We start from the raw sequence: 22,427 nt of genomic DNA, 5'->3' as shown, positions 1-22,427 counted from the left end.
CAGTGTCATATCTAAAAGTTACCCCCATATCCAAAGTCACTTATATTTCTCCATGTTATTATATTCTAAGAGTTTTATACCTTTATATTTTACATTTAGGTCTAGAATACATTTTCTTTTTTTTTGAGACGGAGTCTCTCTCTGTCACCCAGGCTGGAGTGCAGTGGCCGGATCTCAGCTCACTGCAAGCTCCGCCTCCCGGGTTTACGCCATTCTCCGGCCTCAGCCTCCCGAGTAGCTGGGACTACAGGCACCCGCCACCTCGCCCGGCTAGTTTTTTTTGTATTTCTTAATAGAGACGGGGTTTCACCGTGTTAGCCAGGATGGTCTCGATCTCCTGACCTCGTGATCCGCCCGTCTTGGCCTCCCAAAGTGCTGGGATTACAGGCTTGAGCCACCGCGCCCGGCCTAGAATACATTTTGTCAAGGGTGAAAGGTCTGTGTCTAAATTCTTATTTCAGCGTGTGGTTGTCAGGTTGTTCCAGCACGATTTGTTAAAAAGACTATCTTTTCTCTATTGTATTGCCTTTGTTCCTTTGTCAAAGGTCAGCTGACTATATTTGTGTGGGTCTATCTGTGAGCTCTCTATTCTGTTCAGAGATCTGTTTGCCTAGTGTTCTGCCAAAACCACAGTCTTGATTACTACAGCTTTATAGTAAGTTGTGAAATCAGGTAGGGTCAGTCCTGTCAGTCCTCCAACTTTGTTCTTCAACTTCATGTTGGTTGCTCTGAGTCCTTTGCCTTTCCACATAACTTTAGACTCCATCTGTCAATACCAACAAAATAACTGTCTGAGATTTTAATTGGGATTGCATTGAATCTATAAATCAACTTCAGAAGAACTGACACTTCGACATTGAGTCTCCCTACCCATGAACATGGAACAGCTTCCATTTATTTAGTATTCTGAATTCTTTCATCAATATATGCTTTTAAAGATATGACGCTTATATTACTATGGACAAAGCAGAGGCATATATTGAACATTCTTTTCCAGATATAAGCAAGGGGAGAAATATCTTATGATCATTTGCCCTCAATCAATTTTAAACCTTCCTCTAAGGCTTTCTCCTTACAGTAATCCTTAACTGAGGCTTAGCCAGCCCAACAGTGATGTTATGTGGAGATAACCTAACACATTTTTTAAAAAATAAAGGTTATGCACCAAATAATGTGAATGGTCCAGCAATCGGGGTGTGAAGTCAGTTGTGAGCGGGTATGTGTGTGCAGGGGATGGAAGGACTCTGCTCCCATTTCAACCCCTTGATCCAACCAAGATCTGTTGCAGTCCAAAATCTACGCAATGCTAAAAGCTCCTGGGAACATTCCTCCAGAGTACTCCCAAAAGCATCTTTGCTTTCACTGTGTTTGCCTCCTTAGGTGCATGGGAGCTGCCCAAATAGGTAATTCCAAGTACTTAGTCATGACAGAATAACTGAATGAAGATACCACTCAGGAAACAGTTCTGAACTCTACAGTAGAAAATTCCATATATGCCTATACCTGAATCATGCATATTTTTAAAGATGGAATTTTAGGGTTGGACATGGTGGTTCATGCCTGCAATCCCAGCACTCTGGGAGGCCAAGGTGGGCAGATCACATGAGGCCAGGAGTTTGAGGCCAGCCTAGCCAATATGACAAAACCACGTCTCTACTAAAAATCAGCTGGGTGTGGTGACGTGTGCCTGTAATCCCAGCTACTCAGGTGGCTGAGGCATGAAAATCGCTTGAACCCAGGAGGCAGAGGTTGTAGTGAGCAAGATTGCATCACTGCACTCCAGCCTGGGAGACAGAGTGACACTCTGTCTCAATAAAATAAATAAAGATGGAATTTTAGAAGCGTATTGAAACATACCTGAAAAGGAAAAATAGGAGAAGGCATTCCCTTTTTTTAAAGATTAAGTCTGGATAAGACTTTTCACTGACACTCCTTTTAATTAATTTCTCTGGTAAACACCCTCCTGCTGCCACACATATCTTTTGAAAAACACATCTCAGGAACATATGTCACCAGCAGTAGTAGCTAACAAGCTGTACTTAAGGTAAAGGTCAAACAGATGTGGGAAGTGACCAAGCACACTCAACAAAATGCCACATGGCCTTATCTGCTTTCCAGGCTAATGCCAAAATGTTTGCACGCAGTGTCATAAAATCTAAGCTGTTAGGCTCACTGCCATTTACGTATGTGAAAGGCAGTGTATCTGTACCTAGATCATGGCGACTGTATAGATTTTGAATTACAATAAACTTTCAATTATTTTAATTAGTGGGTAACAAAAGTAAATGAAAGTCACAAATACCTTGGATGCCCCTATTGAAGCTTATATCCAGTAAACTTTTACACGTTCTATTAAGAATTGATTTTTAACAGCAATTTTGAATCTTCTGTCTCTCTCTTCACTTCTAACCACTGTGCATGGATGACCAAGTAGAGAAAGACCAAGTAGAAAGGAGGAACAATAAAGAGATTTCAGTGTCACAAAATTAATTGTCATAGAGCATAGCAGAATATGACAATCAGACATTCTCAAAATGTTAGACACCATACTGTCTCATAATCCAATGCAGGGTTCCTACTACCACATCTCTAAAGGATGATTATTAAGCCTCTGCTTGAAAAAATCTTTTAAAAGCACTCTTTTTTTTTTTTTTTTTTTTTTTTTGAGGTAAGAGTCTTGCTGTGTCGCCCAGGTTGGAGTGCAATGGCATGATCTCAGCTCACTGCAACCTCTGCCCTCCGGGTTCAAGAAATTCTTGTGCCTCAGTCTCCTAAGTAGCTGGGATTACAGGTGTACATCACCACGCCCGGCTAATTTTTTTATCTTTTTCTTTTTTTTGCTATCCCTCCCCACTTCCCCCACCCCATGACAGGCCCCGGTGTGTGATGTTCCCCACCCTGTGTCTAAGTGTTCTCATTGTTCAATTCCCACCTATGAGTGAGAACATGCAGTGTTTGGTTTTCTATCCTTGCGATAGTTTCCTCAAAATGATGGTTTCTAACTTCATCCATGTACCTACAAAAGACATGAACTCATCCTTTTTTATGGCTGCACAGTATTCCACGGTGTATATGTGCCACACTTTCTTAATCCAGTCTATCATTGATGGACATTTGGGTTGGTTGCAAGTCTTTGCTATTGTGAATAGTGCCGCAATAAACCTACGTGTGCATGTGTCTTATAGCAGCATGATTTATAATCCTTTGGGTATATACCCAGTAAAGGGATGATTGGGTCAAATGGTATTTTTAGTTCTAGATCCTTGAGGAATTGCCACACTGTCTTCCACAATGGTTGAGCTAGTTTTCAGTCCCACCAACAGTGTAAAAGTGTTCCTATTTCTCCACATCCTCTCCAGCAACTGTTGTTTCCTGATTTTTTAATGATCGCCATTCTAACTGGTATGAGATGGTATCTCATTGTGGTTTTGATTTGCATTTCTCTGATGGCCAGTGATGATGAGCATTTATTAGAGACAGGGTTCCGCCAAGTTGGCCAGACTGGTCTGAAACTCCTGGCCTCATGTGATCTGCCCGCCTCAGCCTCCTAAAGTACTGGGATTGCAGGCATGAGCCACCGCGCCTGGCCCACTCTCTTCTTTTTTATATCTCTGTTAGAAAGTTTTAGCAAACATGCAGACAAAATTCATTGACATGTTACTTACCTGTCGTAACTCTGCCCGCTGTCCCTCCTCACAAAGGTCTGCTTTACAAAGATGAGATTTAAAACACATACAGCTCAAGTCTTAATCCATTTTTACTCCTTTTCATATTAGAGGGGAGTCGATTTTTGATTAGAATTCATTCAAAAACTGGCCTCCTTCTATACAGAAGAAATAACATGGGTATTCTGGGGAACTCCTGTACAGATACAAACACTTATTTTTGTTTCTTAACTTTTCAGGCTTGCCTATTTCCTCTAGTTCCAGTCCAAGCACTTGTGCTATCCTTTGAGTCTTTACAAATTGCCCTGAAATAATATAAAACTGTGTGCTGTGCCTGCCTCCGTACAGCTCAGCTCACCTTTGAGACATCCCATTGTGTTTGTTCCAACAGCAGTCAATTGTGTTGTATTTACCCCAGAAATTACTGCTAACACCAGCACACCAGCCACCCTTTCTCATGAGCTTGTGAGTGATTTATGGAGCAGAAGAAGAGTTAATCGATGGATATGAATTAAACCCAGGAAACCAGCACTAGAGGAACCTCAGACCCCAGGCCTAAAACCACTGGTGACTGGAGCAAGGTTAATCACAGGAGAGGGGAGCTCCATGGTAACAGGATGCTGAAACCTGACACGTACAAGGTACTACGCACTTTTCAAAGCACTTACATTTGATCACTTTCTATTCAAAAAGTGACTCCAATTTAGATGGAATGTCCTTGTCACAAAGACAGCTGCAATGTCTTACCCAGGGACAGTCAACCTAGACAAGGACGAAAGCATCTAACCTACAGTAGTCTTCCTTCTCCCTCTCCATCGCTGCCCTCCACCTCTGGCCTCTGCAGTATTGCCCTCTTCTCCCCATAGCATTTGTAAGCACATGTCTGAATTGTTTTGTTTCCTTACTTTGTTTGCTTGTTTTTGCCTATCCCTCCAATGTAAACCCTACGAGAGCAGGAACTTGCATTTTGTCACTCAAGAGACCACAGAGTACCCAGAACATCTCTCATGCTCAATACATGTACTTGTCACATACTTGGTGCTCAGCAAATAATGTTGAATGAATAAATGACCTCATGGCTGGGCATCTCCAGAAGTCAGTGCACTTTCTGCCATGGATCTGGGGTGGAAAGGAGTGTTCACAGTAATAAACAGCTACCTTGCTGCCAAATACATTCCACAGTAAAAGAAGCAAAGACACAGAAATGACTGTGGGCAGGCCAGTGCCAAAGATGAAGAAAGGCAAGAACGCTTGCTTCAGTCCTTAAGGAACTCTGTTTCCTGATAAAGTATCTGAAGACAAATAATTCCTGGAGACCTGTAATGGATGAGCGGTAGATAGCTTCTCAGTCAGTTCTGCTTCTTTCCTTCATTTAGTAACAAAAGAAGTTCAGGGGCAAGGCCAGAGAGTCAAATGAGTGAGAAAAGATAATGGATAGAAGCTCGCTCATCTGGACTCTGGTCACTTGTTTTGGAGCCAAAGCTCAATCAGTCTGATAGTTCCTCAAAAGATTAAACATTGAGTTACCCTATGACCCAGCAATTCCACTCCTAGGTACCTACCCAAGACAGATGAAAACATATGTCCACATAAAAACTTGCATGCAAATGTTCGCAGCAGCATTATTCACAGTAGCTGAAACATCTAAACAACCCAAATGTCCATCAACTGATGAATGAATAAAATATAATGTACCTACACAATACGTTATTACTCAGCAATGAAAAGAGATAAAGTTGGGCCAGGTACAGTGGCTCATGCCTGTAATCCCAACACTTTGGGACACTTGGCCCTTGGGAGGCCAAGGCAGGAGAACCGCCTGAGCCCAGGATTTCGAGACCAACCTCAGCACATAGTGAGACCCTGTCTCTACAAAGAATAAAAATTTAGCTGGGTATAGCGGTGTGCACCTGTAGTCCCGGCTACCTGGGAGGCTGGAGTAGGAGGATTCCTTGAGACCAGGAGGTCAAGGCTACAGTGAGCTGTGATCATGCCACTGCACTCCAGTCTGAGCAACAGAGCAAGACCCTGTCTCTTTAAAAAAAAAAAAAAAAAGAGAGAGCGAGCGAGAAAGAAGACGTCCTGATGCTAAATGAAGGCAGCCAGTCACAAAAGACCACATATTGTGTGATTCCACTTATATGAAATGAATTTGAAGCTGCCTAGAGCCAGGGGAGGCATGACTACCAGTGGGTACAGAGCTTCTTTACAGGATGATGAAAGTGTTCTGAGAGTAAATAGTGATATTTGCCCAACCCTCTGCACAGTGAACTTAGTAAATATCCATCGAATTGTATACTTTAAATAAGTAAATTGAGTGGTATTTGAATTACATTTCAAGAAAACTGTCGTTTAAAAACAAACGAAAAAACACACAAGGCCAGGCACGATGGCTCACGCCTGTAATCCCTACACTCTGGGAGGCTGAGGTGGAAGGATCACTAAAGGCCAGGAGTTCCAGACCAGCTGGAGCAACACAGCAAGGCTTCATAAAAACATTAGCTGGGCATGGTGGCACGTACCAGTAGTCTCAGCTACTCAAGAGGCTGAAGCAGGAGCACCCCTTGAGCCCAAGAGTTCAAGGCTACAGTGAGCTGTTATTATGCCACTGCATTCCAGCCTGGGGGACAGCAAGACCCTGTCTCTAAAAAAAAGATAAATAGATAAAATAAAAACAAAAACTTCAGCAATGACTAAATCCTCCTATAATTGCAGAGGACCGAAAAACATTAGCATCCCCTGTATTTCCCTCACAGAGAAGGAACAGCACCTCTGCCTTGTAATATTCAGGGTTTTGTGGAGGTGACCCCTGACCCCCTTACTCTCTACACCAGTCTGCCTTGGTCTCCTATTTTATCTTCATCATTCAATAGATAGTTGCTGAGCATCCGCCGTATACCAGGAGCTAGGGAGGCACAGGCTCTGCAGATGAAGGAGGAGCAAGCTTTGCCTTCAATGAGCCAATACTTTCTGAAATTTTTCATCCAACCACACAGCAGCAAAGAGAAAAAGGAGAATCAAAAATAGTATTCTGTCCTGGGCGGTGGGCAGAAAAAAATTTTCATGTCTGGGTGGATTCATGTCCACGCTGGAAAAACACACACAGATCTGGTATGCAGACATCTGGAGGGCAGGGTGGGGCAGGGTGCAGAGGGAGCGCCCCAAAGTCAGCTCCGACAGGAAGCTGGCAGACACAAATCCCAGGGCCACAATACAGTGCCAGTGTCACCCTTCAGTTCTGCCCGGCAGGACTGTTGATGTTTTCATTTTGTTTATTTTTCTAAAGTTAAGAGGGACGAGGAGAGGAGGGGTAGGAGACAAGTGATTACTCAGCATTCCCATCGCATTTCATGTTTGCAAAGTACTCCTGCCCTTGCCTCGAGCTGCCTTAAATAATAAAGGAATTTGAGAATCCAGCCAAGAACTCTAAGTGCTTAGCAGATACAAGGACCTATCACGGGGCATCTGGCAAGGTAGGCACGATTTTAAAAAGTAATCCCAGAAAATAAACATTATTGAAAAACATAATCCAATATAGTAATCTCTCTGTCAAGCTGACCTGCCACTTGGTGGTTAATGGACTTGGTAAGCTCACGATGCAGACTCGAGTGTTCTCAGTCTCCCTCCCCTTCACACCTTAACATGTGCTTACTTTTAAAAAACAGCACTGACGTCCTTTGAGATGAAAAAGTTCTATGGTGATGCAGCAAAAATGTTATGGTAGCAATTAAGAAGAGCAGTTTCTTGCTGGCAGGACTACAGCATCCGGACCATCATAACTGAGGAAATTAACCATTTTTGTGTGACTGTCAAATGGGCCAGGACATCCTACAAGCATATCATAGTGTGAGCTGTAATATACTAGAAGCACTGTGGGTTTTGGACTGTTTGGACTCAAGTGCATGGTATTAGAAATGAATGTAAATGTGTTTATATTTATATTCAGCTAAGCTCAGTGACCCCCTTAGCTTGATCCACACAGATGCTGTCTTGAGGAATGTTCATTGACCAACTGGAGAACTCTCGGTAAAGCATAAACAGTCAGCACGCTTAAAAATACTTTCTTTTTTTCTTTTTGAGACAGGGTCTCACTCTGTTGCCCAGGCTGGAGTGCAGTGGTACAGTCAGCTCACTGCAGCCTCTGCCTCCCAGGGTCAAGCAATCCTCCCACCTTAGCCTTCCAAGTAGCTGAAACCATAGGTGCATGCCACCACGCTTGGCTAATTTTTAAATTTTTTGCAGAAACGGGGTCTCACTATTTTGCCCAGGTTGGTCTTGAACTCCAGGCCTCACGGGATCCTCCCATCTCAGCCTACCAAAGTGCTGCGATTACAGGAGTGAGCCACCACCTTCATCCTTAAAATTACTATTGATATGAACCCTAACAGGACAAAGTGCTTCAATTAACTATTTCTTAGAAATATGCTGAGGTCATATAAAAGTGAAAAAAGAATTTGAAGAAATTCTGGGCCAGGTGCTATGGCTCATGCCTATAATCCCAACACTTTGGAAGGCTGAGGCAGGAGGATCATTTGAGGCCAGGAGTTTGAGATCAGCCTCAGCAACTTGGTGAGACCTTGTTAACTGGGCGCGGTGGCACATGCCTGTAATCCCAGCTACTTGGGAGGCTGAGGCAAGAGGATAGCTTGGGCCCAGGAGCTCAAGGCTGCAGTGAGTTTTGATCACACCACTGTACTCCAGCTAGGGTGACAGAGCAAGGCCCTGTCTCAAAGAAAAAAACCCAAAAAACAAGACATTTCCTACTTAATTTCAGACCAAGTCACCATTCTTCCCTCCCACACTCTGTAGGACAATTAGAAAAGCATGACAAAACAACACACACAAATAAATTCATACACCGCTGCCCCGCCCCCGCCACACACACACACACACACACACACACGCACGAACTAACATGGCAGTGAAGAATTACCAGGTCAAAATCTGAAAAAGACCAAAACCTAAAAAGACCACCCCAGCATCTGGGCCTGCTTTCCGCTTGGGGCATCCATCTGCCGATTGAAGAAAGAATTCCTGGCCGGGTGCAGTGGCTCAAGCCTGTAATCCCAGCACTTTGGGAGGCCGAGACGGGCGGATCACGAGGTCAGGAGATCAAGACCATCCTGGCTAACATGGTGAAACCCCGTCTCTACTAAAAAATACAAAATATTGGCCGGTGAGGTGGCGGGCACCTGTAGTCCCAGCTACTCGGGAGGCTGAGGCAGGAGAACGGCCTGAACCCGGGAGGCGGAGCTTGCAGTGAGCCGAGATCGCGCCACTGCACTCCAGCCTGGGCGACAGAGCGAGACTCCGCCTCAAAAAAAAAGAAAGAAAGAATTTCTGACCAGGTGCGGTGGCTCACGCCTATAATCCCAACGCTTTGGGAGGCGGAGGCGGGCGGATCACCAGAGGTCAGGAGCTGGCCAGGAGACCAGCCTGGCCAACATGGGGAAACCCCGTCTCTACTAAAAATACAAAACTTAGCCCTGTGTGGTGGTGGGTGCCTGTAATCCCAGCTACTCAGGAGGCTGAGGTAGGAGAATGACGTGAACTCAGGAGGCGGAGCTTGCAGTGAGCCAAGATTGAACCACTGCACTCCAGCCTGGGGGACAGAGCGGGACTCTGTCTCCAAAACACGTAACAAAACAATACAAAGAAAGAAAGGATTCCTGAGTGGCTGAGAAGCTGAGCAGCATTTTTAACGGCCTTGTGGAGCCAGGAGGACAAAAATTGAAGCCCTGGGACTTGCCAGTGAATTGGCTGCAATTTTACACAACACAGAGTAAGACATATGTTACTACTGATTAAGACAATGGTAAAGGTTTAATAAATAGGAATTAAAAGTTAGAACTGTTTAACACAACAATTCTAAAATAGCAGGCACCTAAAAACAAGTCTCAGAATACATAAAGCAAACAGCTGACATCACCGTAAAGACACACAAACTACAATCATGGTGGAAGAGTTAACACAGTTTTATCAATAACAGAAAAAGCAGAAAAAAAAGTTAGCATACAGCAAACCTGAAAAATGACTCAGAAATTAGAACCTAATTATCATATATAGAACTTTGCCGCCAGGTATGGTTACACCTGTAATCCCAGCACTTGGAGAGGTCAAGATGGGGCTATCACCTGAGCTTGGGAGTTCAAGACCAGCCTGGCCAACATGGTGAAACCCCGCCTCTACTAAAAATACAAAAATTAGCGAGGTGTGATGACGTACACCTGTAATCTCAGCTACTCAGGAAGCTGAGGCATGATAACTGCTTGAACCCCGGAGGCGGAGGTTGCAGTGAGCCGAGATCGTGCCACTGCACTCCAGCCTGGATGACAGAGTGAGACTCTGTCTCAAGAAAAAGAAAAAAAGAACTTTGCACCCAGTGATCCTTAAATATACATTCTTTCCAAGCCCACATGGAAGAGTTAGAAAAACTGAACACACGCTTTTTACCCGCACAATAGGAAAATGTGCATCCATTGAGGCTAGACAAAGTGAATTAACCTGGCCTCCTGACAAAAGAGGTATGAGCTGATAAGATTGGAAGAGCTGTGGTTTCCATAAGCAAAGGATTCTGGAAAAGATAAGGTTACTGCCCTAGAGTCTTGGAGACTTTGAACTGATGCTTGGCTGGGCCTGAGACGGTGAGAATAAGCAGTAGAGAGAGAAAGGGAGGAGTTCACACAGCCCTCTCTGTCTTCTCTCTGCCCCTGGGAGCTACACGATTACACTGAGTTGTGTGGAAGGGAAAAGGATAATGTGAAACCCCAGCCCTCTGCCAAAAACTGAAGGGAGGCAGCAGTAATAGCAGAGTCTTCCATGCAACCAGGCAGATAATTTAGCTGTTTTATGGCCAAATCCTGCTTTCTTTCCTCCTGCCTTCCCATCTCCTCTTTCTCATCCTGTGTCATCCTGTTCCACCCTAGGAACCTGCATGGGGTCCTAGCAGACCATCTCTGCCATTTCACCATCACAGGGGTTTACATGGGGGCTAGACCCGGAAAATGCACGGTCCCTATAAAATCCACCTAACTTCTACCTCATTTGTACCCTAACCTTCTGAGAGAATAACTGGACCGTAAAAGTTGTTCTTGGTTTGGTCCTCAACTTCAGTGGCCTGGCTATGCTTTTGTTGTGCTCTGGAGGTTTGGATTAAAAATGTGGCCATATGGAGGAAGACTTCTTCTAGGATTTAGAGAACCTGAGCTGAAGTTGGAAGCCTGCAGTGGAGTGGGTACAGACATGACCAGTGCTTTGCAGACAAACAGGCAGTCCTAAGTACTACCCCGCAGCCCTCTAACAGGTTAACAGAACCACGGCCCTAGTCTGACCTAGTTGAAGGAAATATACAATCAGGCTTTCTGGACCTGCTGCAGTCCTGACCTAATTTTCTAAAAGAATCTCAGCAACACCAGAAAGACTCTCCCTCATTTCTCCCCCAACCTGGGAACATTTAGTGCTGAATAGAAACAGACCCTTAATCAGCAGTGCTTCCTTTGAGCTACTGCCAGCCCAACGCCCCAAGTGTCTCCTCGCGAGCCAGCTGTGTCGCTGATCCTTCTGTGCCCAAGTGGCCTGGCCACACCAGCGCCCTTCACATATGCATGAGCTTTCACTCTGGTGTCTGTGCAGGTTTGTGCTCATGTATTCAGCTGGCGGTTTTGAAATCACTCTGTTCAAAATTGTGTCACCCAACTACTTCCTGAATTTTTACTAGCACTGTTTCAGGAAGTCAAGCATGCTGATGTTTACTCAAAGTGCCTTTTTAATAAGTAACTCACATTGTTTTTCCCCTGCCCTCGTCTGGCAAAAGGCCAGCCAGACTTACCCTCGTACATCTCCAGGATGTGAACTGTGTCGCCAATCTGCAAGGAGAGCTCCACATCTTGAGAAGCGTTGTAGTTATAGATTGCTGGAAATGAGAAATAAAAAAGGCAAATTAGAATGCATGTCACTTGGCCGGGAGCAGTGGCTCACGCCTATAATCTCAGCATTTTGGGAGGGCGAGGTGGGTGGATCATGAGGTCAGGAGTTCAAGACCAGCCTGGCCAAGATGGTGAAACCCCATCTCTACTAAAAATACAAAAATCAGCTGGGCGTGGTGGCAGACGCCTATAATCCCAGCTACTTGGGAGACTGAGGCAGGAGAATTGCTTGAACCTGGGTAGCAGAGATTGCAGGGAGCCAAGATCATGCCACTGCACTCCAGCCTGGGCAATAAAATGAGACTCCATCTCGAAAAAAAAAAAAAAAAAAAGAATACACGTCACTAAAGATACATGCAGGGGTTAGTGAACAATTTGGTCAACAAACAACTCTCTATTTAATAATTTCATGTGAATCAACCATTGTAAAGCAGAGAATGGATCCTCATTTCCCCCATCCAACAACTATTGATCAATTGCCTGCTATATATCACGAACTGTGTTAGAGAGCAGTGATAGAGCAGCAAATCACATCAACATGGCCCCGTCCCCAAGGAACTTAACAGTCTAGTGGAAGGAAGAAAGACATCAAATATATAATCACAGAAATAACTAGTTAAAGTTGTGATAAGTGTTAGGAAAGAAACAATCAGGTTACAATGAGAATATATTGTGGGATTCTGTTGGTCAGTGCGCTTATTCATCAGACAACAGCCAGCCTGCAAGAACACGGAACTAATGATCTCCAGGACACAGGCGAGCCATGTCCCGGCTTCCATAACACAGTATCTGATGGCGAAAGGCCACCTGTGAGGCCCATCCACCCTCCAGTGACAAACTGACACAGGGCACGGTGCAGGGACGGTGCCTGGCCCCAGCCCAAGGCACCCTGGGCAAGTGGGTTTACCGCAGCACTTCCTAGTCAAGGTGACCTCAGCCACCACAGTCCTTAGAACTGGCAACGGCTGGGCCAGGTTGTGAAAAACGACAGACTAACTCATAACTCAAAAAAAGAAGACAACCCAATTTTAAGACAGGCCAGAGCTTTGAACAGATATTTTGCCAAAAAGTATGTATGAATAGCTAACAGGCACATGAAGAGATGTTCGACACTATTAGTCATGGGGAAATACCAATTAAAACCACAGTGAAATACCACTCCACACCCACTAGAATGACTGTGATAAAGGAAAAAGAAAAGGCAGACAAATGGCAAGAATGTGGAGAAACTAGAACTCTCCTGCATTGCTGGTAGGAATGTAAAATGGTACAGCCCCTTCTGAAAACAGTTGGGCAACTTCTCAAAAGTTAAACATAAATTTACCATAGGTCCTAGCAATCCATTCCTAGGTACCTACAAAGAGAAATGAAGCCATGTGTCTACATAAGAACCTTATGTGAATGTTCAGAGCTGTGGTGGTGGGCTGTAAAGGTGCCCCCCGCAAAATAAATCCACATCAAATCCCTGGAACCTGTGTATGTTACCCTGTAAGGCAAAAGAGTTGATTAAGTTAAGGATTTTTTTTTTTTTTTTTTTTTTAATTAAGCTCTGGGATACACGTGCAGAACGTGCAGGTTTGTTACGTAGGTATACATGTGCCATGGTGGTTTACTGAACCTATCAACCCATCATCTACATTAGGTATTTCTCCTAATGCTATCCCTCCCCTAGGCCCCCAACCCCTGACAGGCCCCGGTGTGTGATGTTCCCCTCCCTGGGTCCCTGTGTTCTCATTGTTCAATTCCAACTTATGAGTGAGAACATGTGGTGTTTGGTTTTCTGTTCCTGTGTTACTTTGCTGAGAATGATGGTTTCCAGCTTCATCCATGTCCCTGCAAAGGACATGAACTCATCCTTTTTTATGGCTGCATAGTATTCCATGGTGTATATGTGTCACATCTTCTTTATCCAGTCTATCATTGATGGGCAGTTGGGTTGGTTCCAAGTCTTTCCTATTGTGAATAGTGCTGCAATAAACATACATGTGCATGTGTCTTTATAGTAGCATGATTTATAATTCTTTGGGTATATACCCAATAATGGGATTGCTGGATCAAACAGTATTTCTGGTTCTAGATCCTTGAGGAATCGCCACACTGTCTTCCACAATAGTTGAACTAATTTACACTCCCACCAACAGTGTAAAAACATTTCTATTTCTCCACATCCTCTCCAGCATCTGTTGTTTCCTGACTTTTTTTTTTTTTTTTTTTTTTTTTTTGAGACAGAGTCTCTCTCTGTTGCCCAGGCTGGAGTGCAGTGGCACAATCTCGGCTCACTGCAACCTCCACCTCCCGGGTTCACATCATTCTCCTGCCTCAGCCTCCCCAGTAGCTGGTACTACAGGTGCCCACCACCACGCCTGGCTAATTTTTTTTTGTATTTTTAGTAGAGATGGGGGTCTCACGGTGTTAGCTAGGATGGTCTCGATCTCCTGACCTCGTGATCCACCTCAGCCTCCCAAAGTGCTGCGATTACAGGTGTGAGCCACCACGCCTGGCCTCCTGACTTTTTAATGATCATCATTCTAACTGGCGTGAGATGGTATCTCACTGTGGTTTTTATTTGCATTTTTCTAATGGCCAGTGACAAGAATTTTGAGAGGAGTTGTCTTCCCTGAATTATCACGGTGGCCTTAAAAAATGCAATCACATATATCTTTACAAGAGAGAAAGAGAGAGAGCTGAGAGGACACACTGGAGAGACGCTGACGTGCAGATGGGGGTTGAGATTGAACTGACGTGACCACAAGTCAGCAAAGGCCAGCATCCACCAGAAGCTGGAAGAAGCAAGGAATGGAATCTCCCTGAGGGCCTCCAGAGGGAGCACAGCCCTGTTTGCACCTTGACTCCCTAACTCCCATCTCCAGAACTGTGAGAGAATAAACCCCTACTGTCTTAAGACATCAAGTGTATAATTTGTCACAGCAGCCACTGAAATCCAGTACAGTAGCATTATTCACAATAGCCCAAAAAAATGGAAATAATTTATTAACTGATGGAAGGATACATGAAGTATGGTATATCCATGCAATGGAATACTATGCAGCAATGAAAAGAAATGGAATACAGACACATACTACAATGTGAATGAACCTCAAAACATTACACTAAAGGAAAGCAGCCAGATGCAAAAGACCACGTAGTTTATGATACCATTTATTCAAAATGTCCAGAATTAAGCAAATCTATCAAAGGCAGTATAGGAGATTATTGGTTGCCTGGGGCTGTGAGGAGGGAATGGTGATTGACCACAAAAGGCCCTAAGGAGCTTCTTGGGGAGGTGAAAACATCCTAAAACTGGGTTGTGGTGATATTTACACAACTCTGTAAATTTACTAAAAATCATTAAATTATATGCTTAAAATGGGTGGATTTTATGGTATGTAAATTACATTTGACGGAAGCTGGATTTTTTTTTTAAGTAGATTTACTTCTTACTCTCACTCTACTGATGAGGGAACTACATCTTTCCAGGAAAAAAGAACCCCCTTAGAGATTCAGCTCTAGCCATGGTCTTGACAATTCAAGGAACCCATAAGGCTCCCATCTCTGCAGGCCTGATGAGTGACCATCCACACTGATGAATGGATAGTCACTCAATCCATCAGTATATCCCACAGGGAAGAAAGGTGTCCCTGACATTGCCCGTGGCGGGTCTTCCCGGCTCTTCCCAGCTCTTCCCTGAGCCTGCAGTGCACCGTGCACCTGCAGCTTGGCTGATATCACAGTCAACCTATCAGTGAGCAGGGAGGAGCACATGTCCAGCCACCCGTTTTCCAGTGGCCTCTCCTTGACGAAAGAAGTCATCCAAGTAGAGCTCTCCTGCACTCCTGGCACAGAAGCCTGGACAAAGTATGTTGGAATTTATTTTACTATTGAGCTTATGGACTAGGCTATGAATTCACAACCAGGATTGGCTGGTGACACAGGTTAGGAGAAATCGCACATGATTCAGAAGTAGGAGTAATTCTCAATTCCTAGACCTGCTCATAGATCACTGGGCCACCGCTGCCATTCCACTGGAGTTCAACTCCTTCCTTGGCCTGCTGGTTTACACGCATGCTCTGCCTGCTAGTCTGGTAGACCTCACATCCTTGATATCTCCTAGTCCCTATTCATGGCCTTGTACTGAAACGGTCCCTTCCATTGGCCCCCTTCTCAAATGAAAACAGGAAGTAGTGAGGTCACTGAGTCACAATGCATTGTGTAATGACCAAGCTTCACCTCTTCCTGGTTCCGGTCATTAGAAAAGTAAGCAGAAGCTCTCAAAGGCTGTACCTTGCTCTGGAAGCTCCAAACACAAACACCTACCAAGGACTGCTGGAAACACACACACACACACACACACACACACACACACACACACACACCCCAAAGACTGATTTGTTTGCTTAAAACCTAGATCTCTAAGCCTGACTCAAAACACCTCCAAAATTGTCCCAGCCCGTAATTATCCATCTTTGTCTCCATCTGCGAAATTCCAACCTACTCTCCAGTGAAGACTCACATGTTCTCCCCTAAATTCTGAGCTCAGTCCATGGTTTGTGTCTGCCCAGAACAAGGGCCTGTCTTGACTTCTTAACAATCCAAATTTCGCATTCACAATTCAATTCAACAAATGGTTACTAGCTCCCGATTACCTGTGTGGATTGCCTTCTTCTCTGACATTCCACAACAATTTGCCCTTCCAGCGCAGCTTGGGTTTTTAATCGCAGACAATCTCGTGTAATTGTCTACCATCAATTAGAAGGAAACCCCTATGATTGGGGCCCTCATTACACATTACTTTTGTGTCTTTCTCATTACAAGGCACAGGCTTAGTCCCAGAGAAAGTACTCAAGGTGTAATAATGACTTCAGAAAAGAATATATTTAAAAGGCACATATTTTTATTCTTTCTATAAAATCCATCAAAAAGTTCAGTTATTCACCACTTCTTCCCCAAACTCAAACACACTTCTGCTTTCTTCCAGAGCAGAGGCTGTGGTTTCCCATCACTCAAGAAAGGGTTACTAAAATCACTTCTCCACCCATTTGGTTTATCACAAGAGAATCTGCCTCTCCAACCTAAGCTTTCAAAGAGATTAATGTTAGAAACACATCCCTTCAACAACGCCTTTCACTGGAGTGAAAAGGCACCGCATAGAGGATGTTTGTACAATCTGTTTCATGTCTCTGGGCAAAAGCACAAACAAGATTTCCAATCACTTACAGCCATCATCTATTCATTCCAACTCTTGGCTTTGGTAGTATGCCCTCCATATCTTAACATACCTCATATTTCCAGTGTATTTTATAGTTCACTTTCATATATATCTTAGTAACTGTATAGAGTGGATGCCAGGTGTCACATTATTTAATGGGGAAGCTGAGACTCAGAAGGGTTAAACCCAGCTTGCAAGCAGCAAAGCTGTTATAAAGGTGGTCTGTTCATCGCATTTGACCAAGCCAGTCCATAATGGTGAAGATATGCCCTGGAATAGCCCAGAAACAAAGGGAAGAGCCTAGATTTCTCTCTTTAAATGACCGTCCTACTTCCCAAACCAAGCTTTCTCATACACATCAGTGACTGATGATCACATTGTCTACTAGTCTGATGCTATTTCAAGAATGAGAATACAAGTAATGCACTTGGTGGGCCCATAGTTTCTTTCTAGAACATGAATAGCTGTTATAGAGAAAGCTACAGAGATGGGAAACCAAGGAAAACTTCAGGGTAAGCAAAACAGATTCAAGACTCAACTTTACCACTTACACAATGCATGACCTTGAATAAGCTACTAAGTCTGGGCCTCAGTTTCTTATCTGTAAAGCAGGATTGGCTTTAAAGATCCCTCTGGCTCTAATATCTTCTGATTCACGGGGTAATGAGAAGAGGCAAAAGAAACAAGTGCCATTTTTGAACCGGCAGGCACCACCACAAACTCCTGTTTTGACTGAGGCAATTAAACAAGAACCGGGAGTTGCTGTACATACGTTGCCTCGCTGGCAGCCATGAACAGCATTGGGAAAGACAAATTGCTGGAATTCTTCCCTAAGCAGCTTACTGTTTATAACAGGAAAGTATAATTTTGCAGAGCCAAGTAGACAAGACAAAATAGTTTGCATTTTACTGAATCCTTGATTTGGCTCTTTCTTTTAAACCGGGCTTACAGAAGAGAAGAAAACTGAGTCCTGGGATTATGCAATAAGAAACCAACAGAACAGACTTACTGGCTGCAAACTGAGTGATCAGTTTTGACAATGAAAAGTCTGTAGCTAGTAAGTAAATTTATTTTTATTTTTATTATTTTTTTGAGACAGGGACTCACTCTATCAACCAGGCCAGAGTACAGTGGCACAATCATGGGTCACTGTAGCCTTGACCTCCCCAGGCTCTGGTGATCCTCCTGCCTCATTCCCCCAAGCACCTAGGACTACAGGCATGTGCCACCACACTTGGCTAATTTTTTATTTTTTTTTTGTAGAGATGAAGTTTCACCATGTTAGCCGGGCTGGTCTTGAACTCCTGGACTCATGTGATCCACCCACCTTGGCCTCCCAAAATGCTGAGATTACAGGCATGGGACACCCAGCCCCGCCAAGTAATGAATATTTCTAATGAATGAGATTATTTCATGAATCCTCAAATTACAATCCCCTGAAGAACAGCCACAACATTATATTTTTTATTGGTCACCTGATAGAATTTACAAAAGAAAGATCCAGCAAACACAAAATGAGATCCCAACTGGAGGCGTATATCATTCATAATATTCCAAAGAAGATTATGGCCAGGCACAGTGGCTAATGCCTGTAATCCCAGAATTTTGGGAAGCCGAGGCAGATGGATAACCGGAGGTCAAGAGTTCGAGACCAGCCTGGCCAACATGGTAAAACCCCATCTCTACTAAAAATACAAAAAAAAAAAAAAAAATTAGCTGGGCATGGTAGCGCATGCCTGTAATCCCACCTACTCAGAAGACTGAAGCAGGAGAATTGCTTGAACCTGGGAGGCAGAGCTTGCAGTGAGCCAGCATCGCACCACTGCACTCCAGCCCGGGCAACAGAGTGAGACTCTGTTTCAAAAAAAAAAAAAAAAAATGGTTACAATTCTTCTTTTCCATTATGATCTTGATGTGCCTAGCTTCAGATATGCATTCCATAAAAACTAAAGAGGCACAACTCATCTTTGATCTTCATCTTGGCTTTCCTGCAGTGATATCCTGGAAGGCCAGATTTCATTTTCTTGTGCTCTTTAATTACACTGTACTATAAGGACTAGAAAATCATATTCAATAATAGGTATAACACCAAGAAGTCAAATCTGTGGTTTCAGGCTGATAATTATAAGTAGGTTCCAAATCGGTCTTTCTACGATGAGATGACCATCACGCCATCTCTCTGTTCAGATCTATCCAGGACAGGGGCTATCAGGTTAGGACATCAGTTCTATTTCTCACCAACAGCACTCCATAAGAGCAAGCTCTCACAGGATTCTTAACTTCATTTTCTAGATAGTTTAGGAGAACAGAGAATTTCATAATCAATGCATTGATTACTATTTAGAAATCTCTATCTTGGCTGGGTGCAGTGGCTCATGTCTGTAATTCCAGCACTTTGGGAGGCTGAGGCAGGTGGATCACTTGAGGCCAGGAGTTCAAGACCAGCCTGGTCAACATGGTAAAACCCAGTCTCTACTAAAAATATAAAAATTAGACAGGCATGGCAGCACGCACCTGTAATCCAAGCTACTTGGGAGGCTGAGGCACAAGAATCGCTTGAACCCAGAAGGCGGAGGTTGCAGTGAGCTGAGATCACGCCACTGCCTTCCAGCCTGCATGACAGTGAGACTCTGTTTCAAAAAAAAAAAAGAAAAGAAAAGAAAAAAATCTCTATCTTGAAGATTATATATATTTGTGAAGGGAATAGGTAAATATCTTGAACTGGAGGGACATTTCTCAGATATGAACTCAAATATTGTTTCTTGATTGCCTCACTGGCAGCAAGTGATGACTTAGAAGCCACCTCATTTACATGAATATGGGATTAAATTTACATGAAATGGTTACAGCAGGAAAGCAGAAACAAGGCAATTCGAAATTACAGAACAAGGGCCCAGCATGGTGGCTCACGCCTGTCATCCCAGCATTTTGGGAGGCTAAGTAGGAAGACTGCTTGACCTCAGGAGTTCGAGCCTAGCCTGGGCAACATAGGGAGACCCTGTCTCAAAAAATAATAAAAATCAACCAGGCATAATGGTGTGTGCCTATGGTCCCAGCTACCCGAGAGGGTGAGGTGGGAGGATTGCTTGAGCCCGGGAGGTCCAGGCTACAGTGAGCTGAGATTGTACCACTGCACTACCTAGGTGACAGCAAGACCCATTCTCAAACAAACACAAAATTACAGAACAAAAAGTCTGAGGTGTATAATCATGAGTTTTTTCCCACAGCTTCCTCATCTGAAAAAGGGAGGCAACAGTACATTCTTCCTATGGTTTTGTGAAGCCTCAAAAGGAGAATTTGTGCAGGGCCAAAATGATGACTAACACCTGGCAGACAGTGAGTAAAGAGCAGTCTCCTCCCCTCCACTCCTTCCCCTTTCTTGCCCTGTCCAGCTTCCCATTCAGGACATGGAGACAGCTACATCCTCAAAGATGGACACTACCCTCTCATCAATAAAACAGTGGGAGTCGGTCAATGAAAACAGTTAATCAGGAAGGACTGGAGAGGAGAGGTCACAGAACAAATCAGCCTCAATGGTCCTTCCAAGGCAACAGTTGACGGACAATGAAATACAGGTGTCCTTGATTAGAGCAAAGCCATTGTATTGCAGGCAACTAAATCCAGAGCTCCTCTAAGAAGCAGCACCAGGCGCAGGGAATATTTTAATGTATTCTCCATTGCTTGCTCTCCCTTCCAAGCATCTCTGCAACAATTCAATGAGGAACCAGGGTATTATTCAGAATACTAAAGATGGCCTTGGTCATGTACTCACTACAGGACCCTCAGGCTGTATATAATATCAAAGGTACACATACTAATGTTATTCATGCCTATAGTTCTATTAGCCTCCATTTTTCTCAATAAGTGTCTTCCTTATTAAGCAAAATAGGAAAAAGTGAAACAGAAAAAAATCTGACAACAACTATTGCAGGGCTTTAAGGAAAATAGCTGACTACCCAGCCCAGAACATCTTTTCCAAAGCAAATAAAGTCTTCTGATCAGGTTCTTCTTGGTACACATCCTTATTAAACCAAAGGTGAACAGATCTAAATTAAGATGGTCACATCTAAGACTCTGTTGAGCTAAGACTCTGTTACAGACAGAAATCATCACTGAAGAATAGAGAATCTGAAGATAAATGCCAGAGGTTACCGTGGAATCTAGAAAAAGCACTTTTAAATGATAGTCGAGGATGTCACCAATTATTTTCACCATATCTACATGAATGAGACAAACACATTTCACTGAGAAAAGTAATGATCCCCAAACAGGCTACAAAAGTCTTTACTTTGACAATATCAACCTAAAAATGCAAGTACAATAGCAGCTTCCAGCCCTGGGCCAGTCTGAGGACAAGCTCTTACTTGACTCCTTTAACCTCTGGATCCTACTCAGGAGGATTTTAGAATTGAATCTCAACTTCTTGGGTATTTATACATGCCAGAATCACACCCTACTTAAATTGCAGTGAGGAAACAGAAGAATAGGACATATGTCCGTACACATGTGTGTGAAGTTCAAAGTGACAGACCTGATGTGATTATTTCACATGTCTGCATCAAAACATCTCTTATGGCCGGGCGTGGTGGCTCACGCCTGTAATCCCAGCACTTTAGGAGGCCAAGACAGGCGGATCACAAGGTCAGGAGATCGAGACCACCCTGGCTAACATGGTGAAACCCCATCTCTACTAAACATACTAAAAAAAGAAAAAGTTGGCTGGGTGTGGGGGCGGATGCCTGTAGTCCCAGCTACTTGGGAGGCTGAGGCAGGAGAATGGCGTGAACCCGGGAGGTGGAGCTTGCAGTGAGCCGGCCATTGTACTCCAGCCTGGGCGACACAGTGAGACTCCATCTCAAAAAACAAAACCAAATAAACAAACAAACAAAAAAAACCCACACCATCTTATGTACCCCATAAATATATACACCTACTATGTACTTATAAAAATTAAAAACAAAACAAAATTTTTTAAAAAGTGAAGCACTAAAAAATAACTACAATTTTAAAAAGGAAAGAAAAGTAATAGACCAAGGTGAACAAAATTATAGCTGTGCCATTGAAGATATTTTCCATGCTGTGGCCAAAAAAACTACCATCCTGAACTTTAGGGCAAGTGATTCAATCTTTGCAGGCTTCTGTTCCCCCATCAGTAAAGCGAGCTTGTGTTTGACTTAACTCTTCTGGTTAAGAATAAAACGAGAAGAAACAAAAACGAGCAATTATTGCTTATGTCTTTGGAACCAAGATCTTTCAGCAGCAAAGACAAGTACACAATCAAAAAAGTTAACTCATTCTGGGACGATGTGGGTTGGAAATATCAGTTTGAATTTGAGATTTTTTCTACCTAAAAAATACATATTTCGGCCGGCTGAGGTGGCTCAAGCCTGTGATCCCAGCACTTTGGGAGGACGAGACGGGCGGATCACAAGGTCAGGAGATCAAGGCCATCCTGGCTAACACGGTGAAACCCCGTCTCTACTAAAAATACAAAAAAGTAGCCAGGAGTGGTGGCGGCACCTGTAGTCCCAGCTACTTGGGAGGCTGAGGCAGGAGACTGGCGTAAACCTGGGAGGCGGAGCTTGCAGTGAGCTGAGATCCGGCCACTGCACTCCAGCTTGGGAGACAGAG

At 43.8% G+C, this 22,427-nt stretch overlaps 1 protein-coding gene across 5 annotated transcripts in view; it reads right to left on the bottom strand.

The window, feature by feature from the left end:
* Positions 1–22,427, bottom strand: part of DOCK5 (dedicator of cytokinesis 5) — a 234,970-nt gene that overhangs the window by 165,560 nt on the left and 46,983 nt on the right. For all 5 annotated transcript variants that reach the window (XM_015144994.3, XM_028852472.2, XM_001107224.5 and 2 more), the window contains exon 2: positions 11,494–11,577. In XM_015144994.3, coding sequence (XP_015000480.3) covers positions 11,494–11,577 — 84 coding nt within the window. The remainder of the gene's footprint in view (positions 1–11,493; positions 11,578–22,427) is intronic.

Source organism: Macaca mulatta, chromosome 8 (assembly GCF_049350105.2).
Source record: "Macaca mulatta isolate MMU2019108-1 chromosome 8, T2T-MMU8v2.0, whole genome shotgun sequence".
Classification (NCBI taxonomy): domain Eukaryota; kingdom Metazoa; phylum Chordata; class Mammalia; order Primates; family Cercopithecidae; genus Macaca; species Macaca mulatta.
Note: the sequence above shows the minus strand (reverse complement) of the source record. Positions and strands in the feature narration are given on the sequence as shown.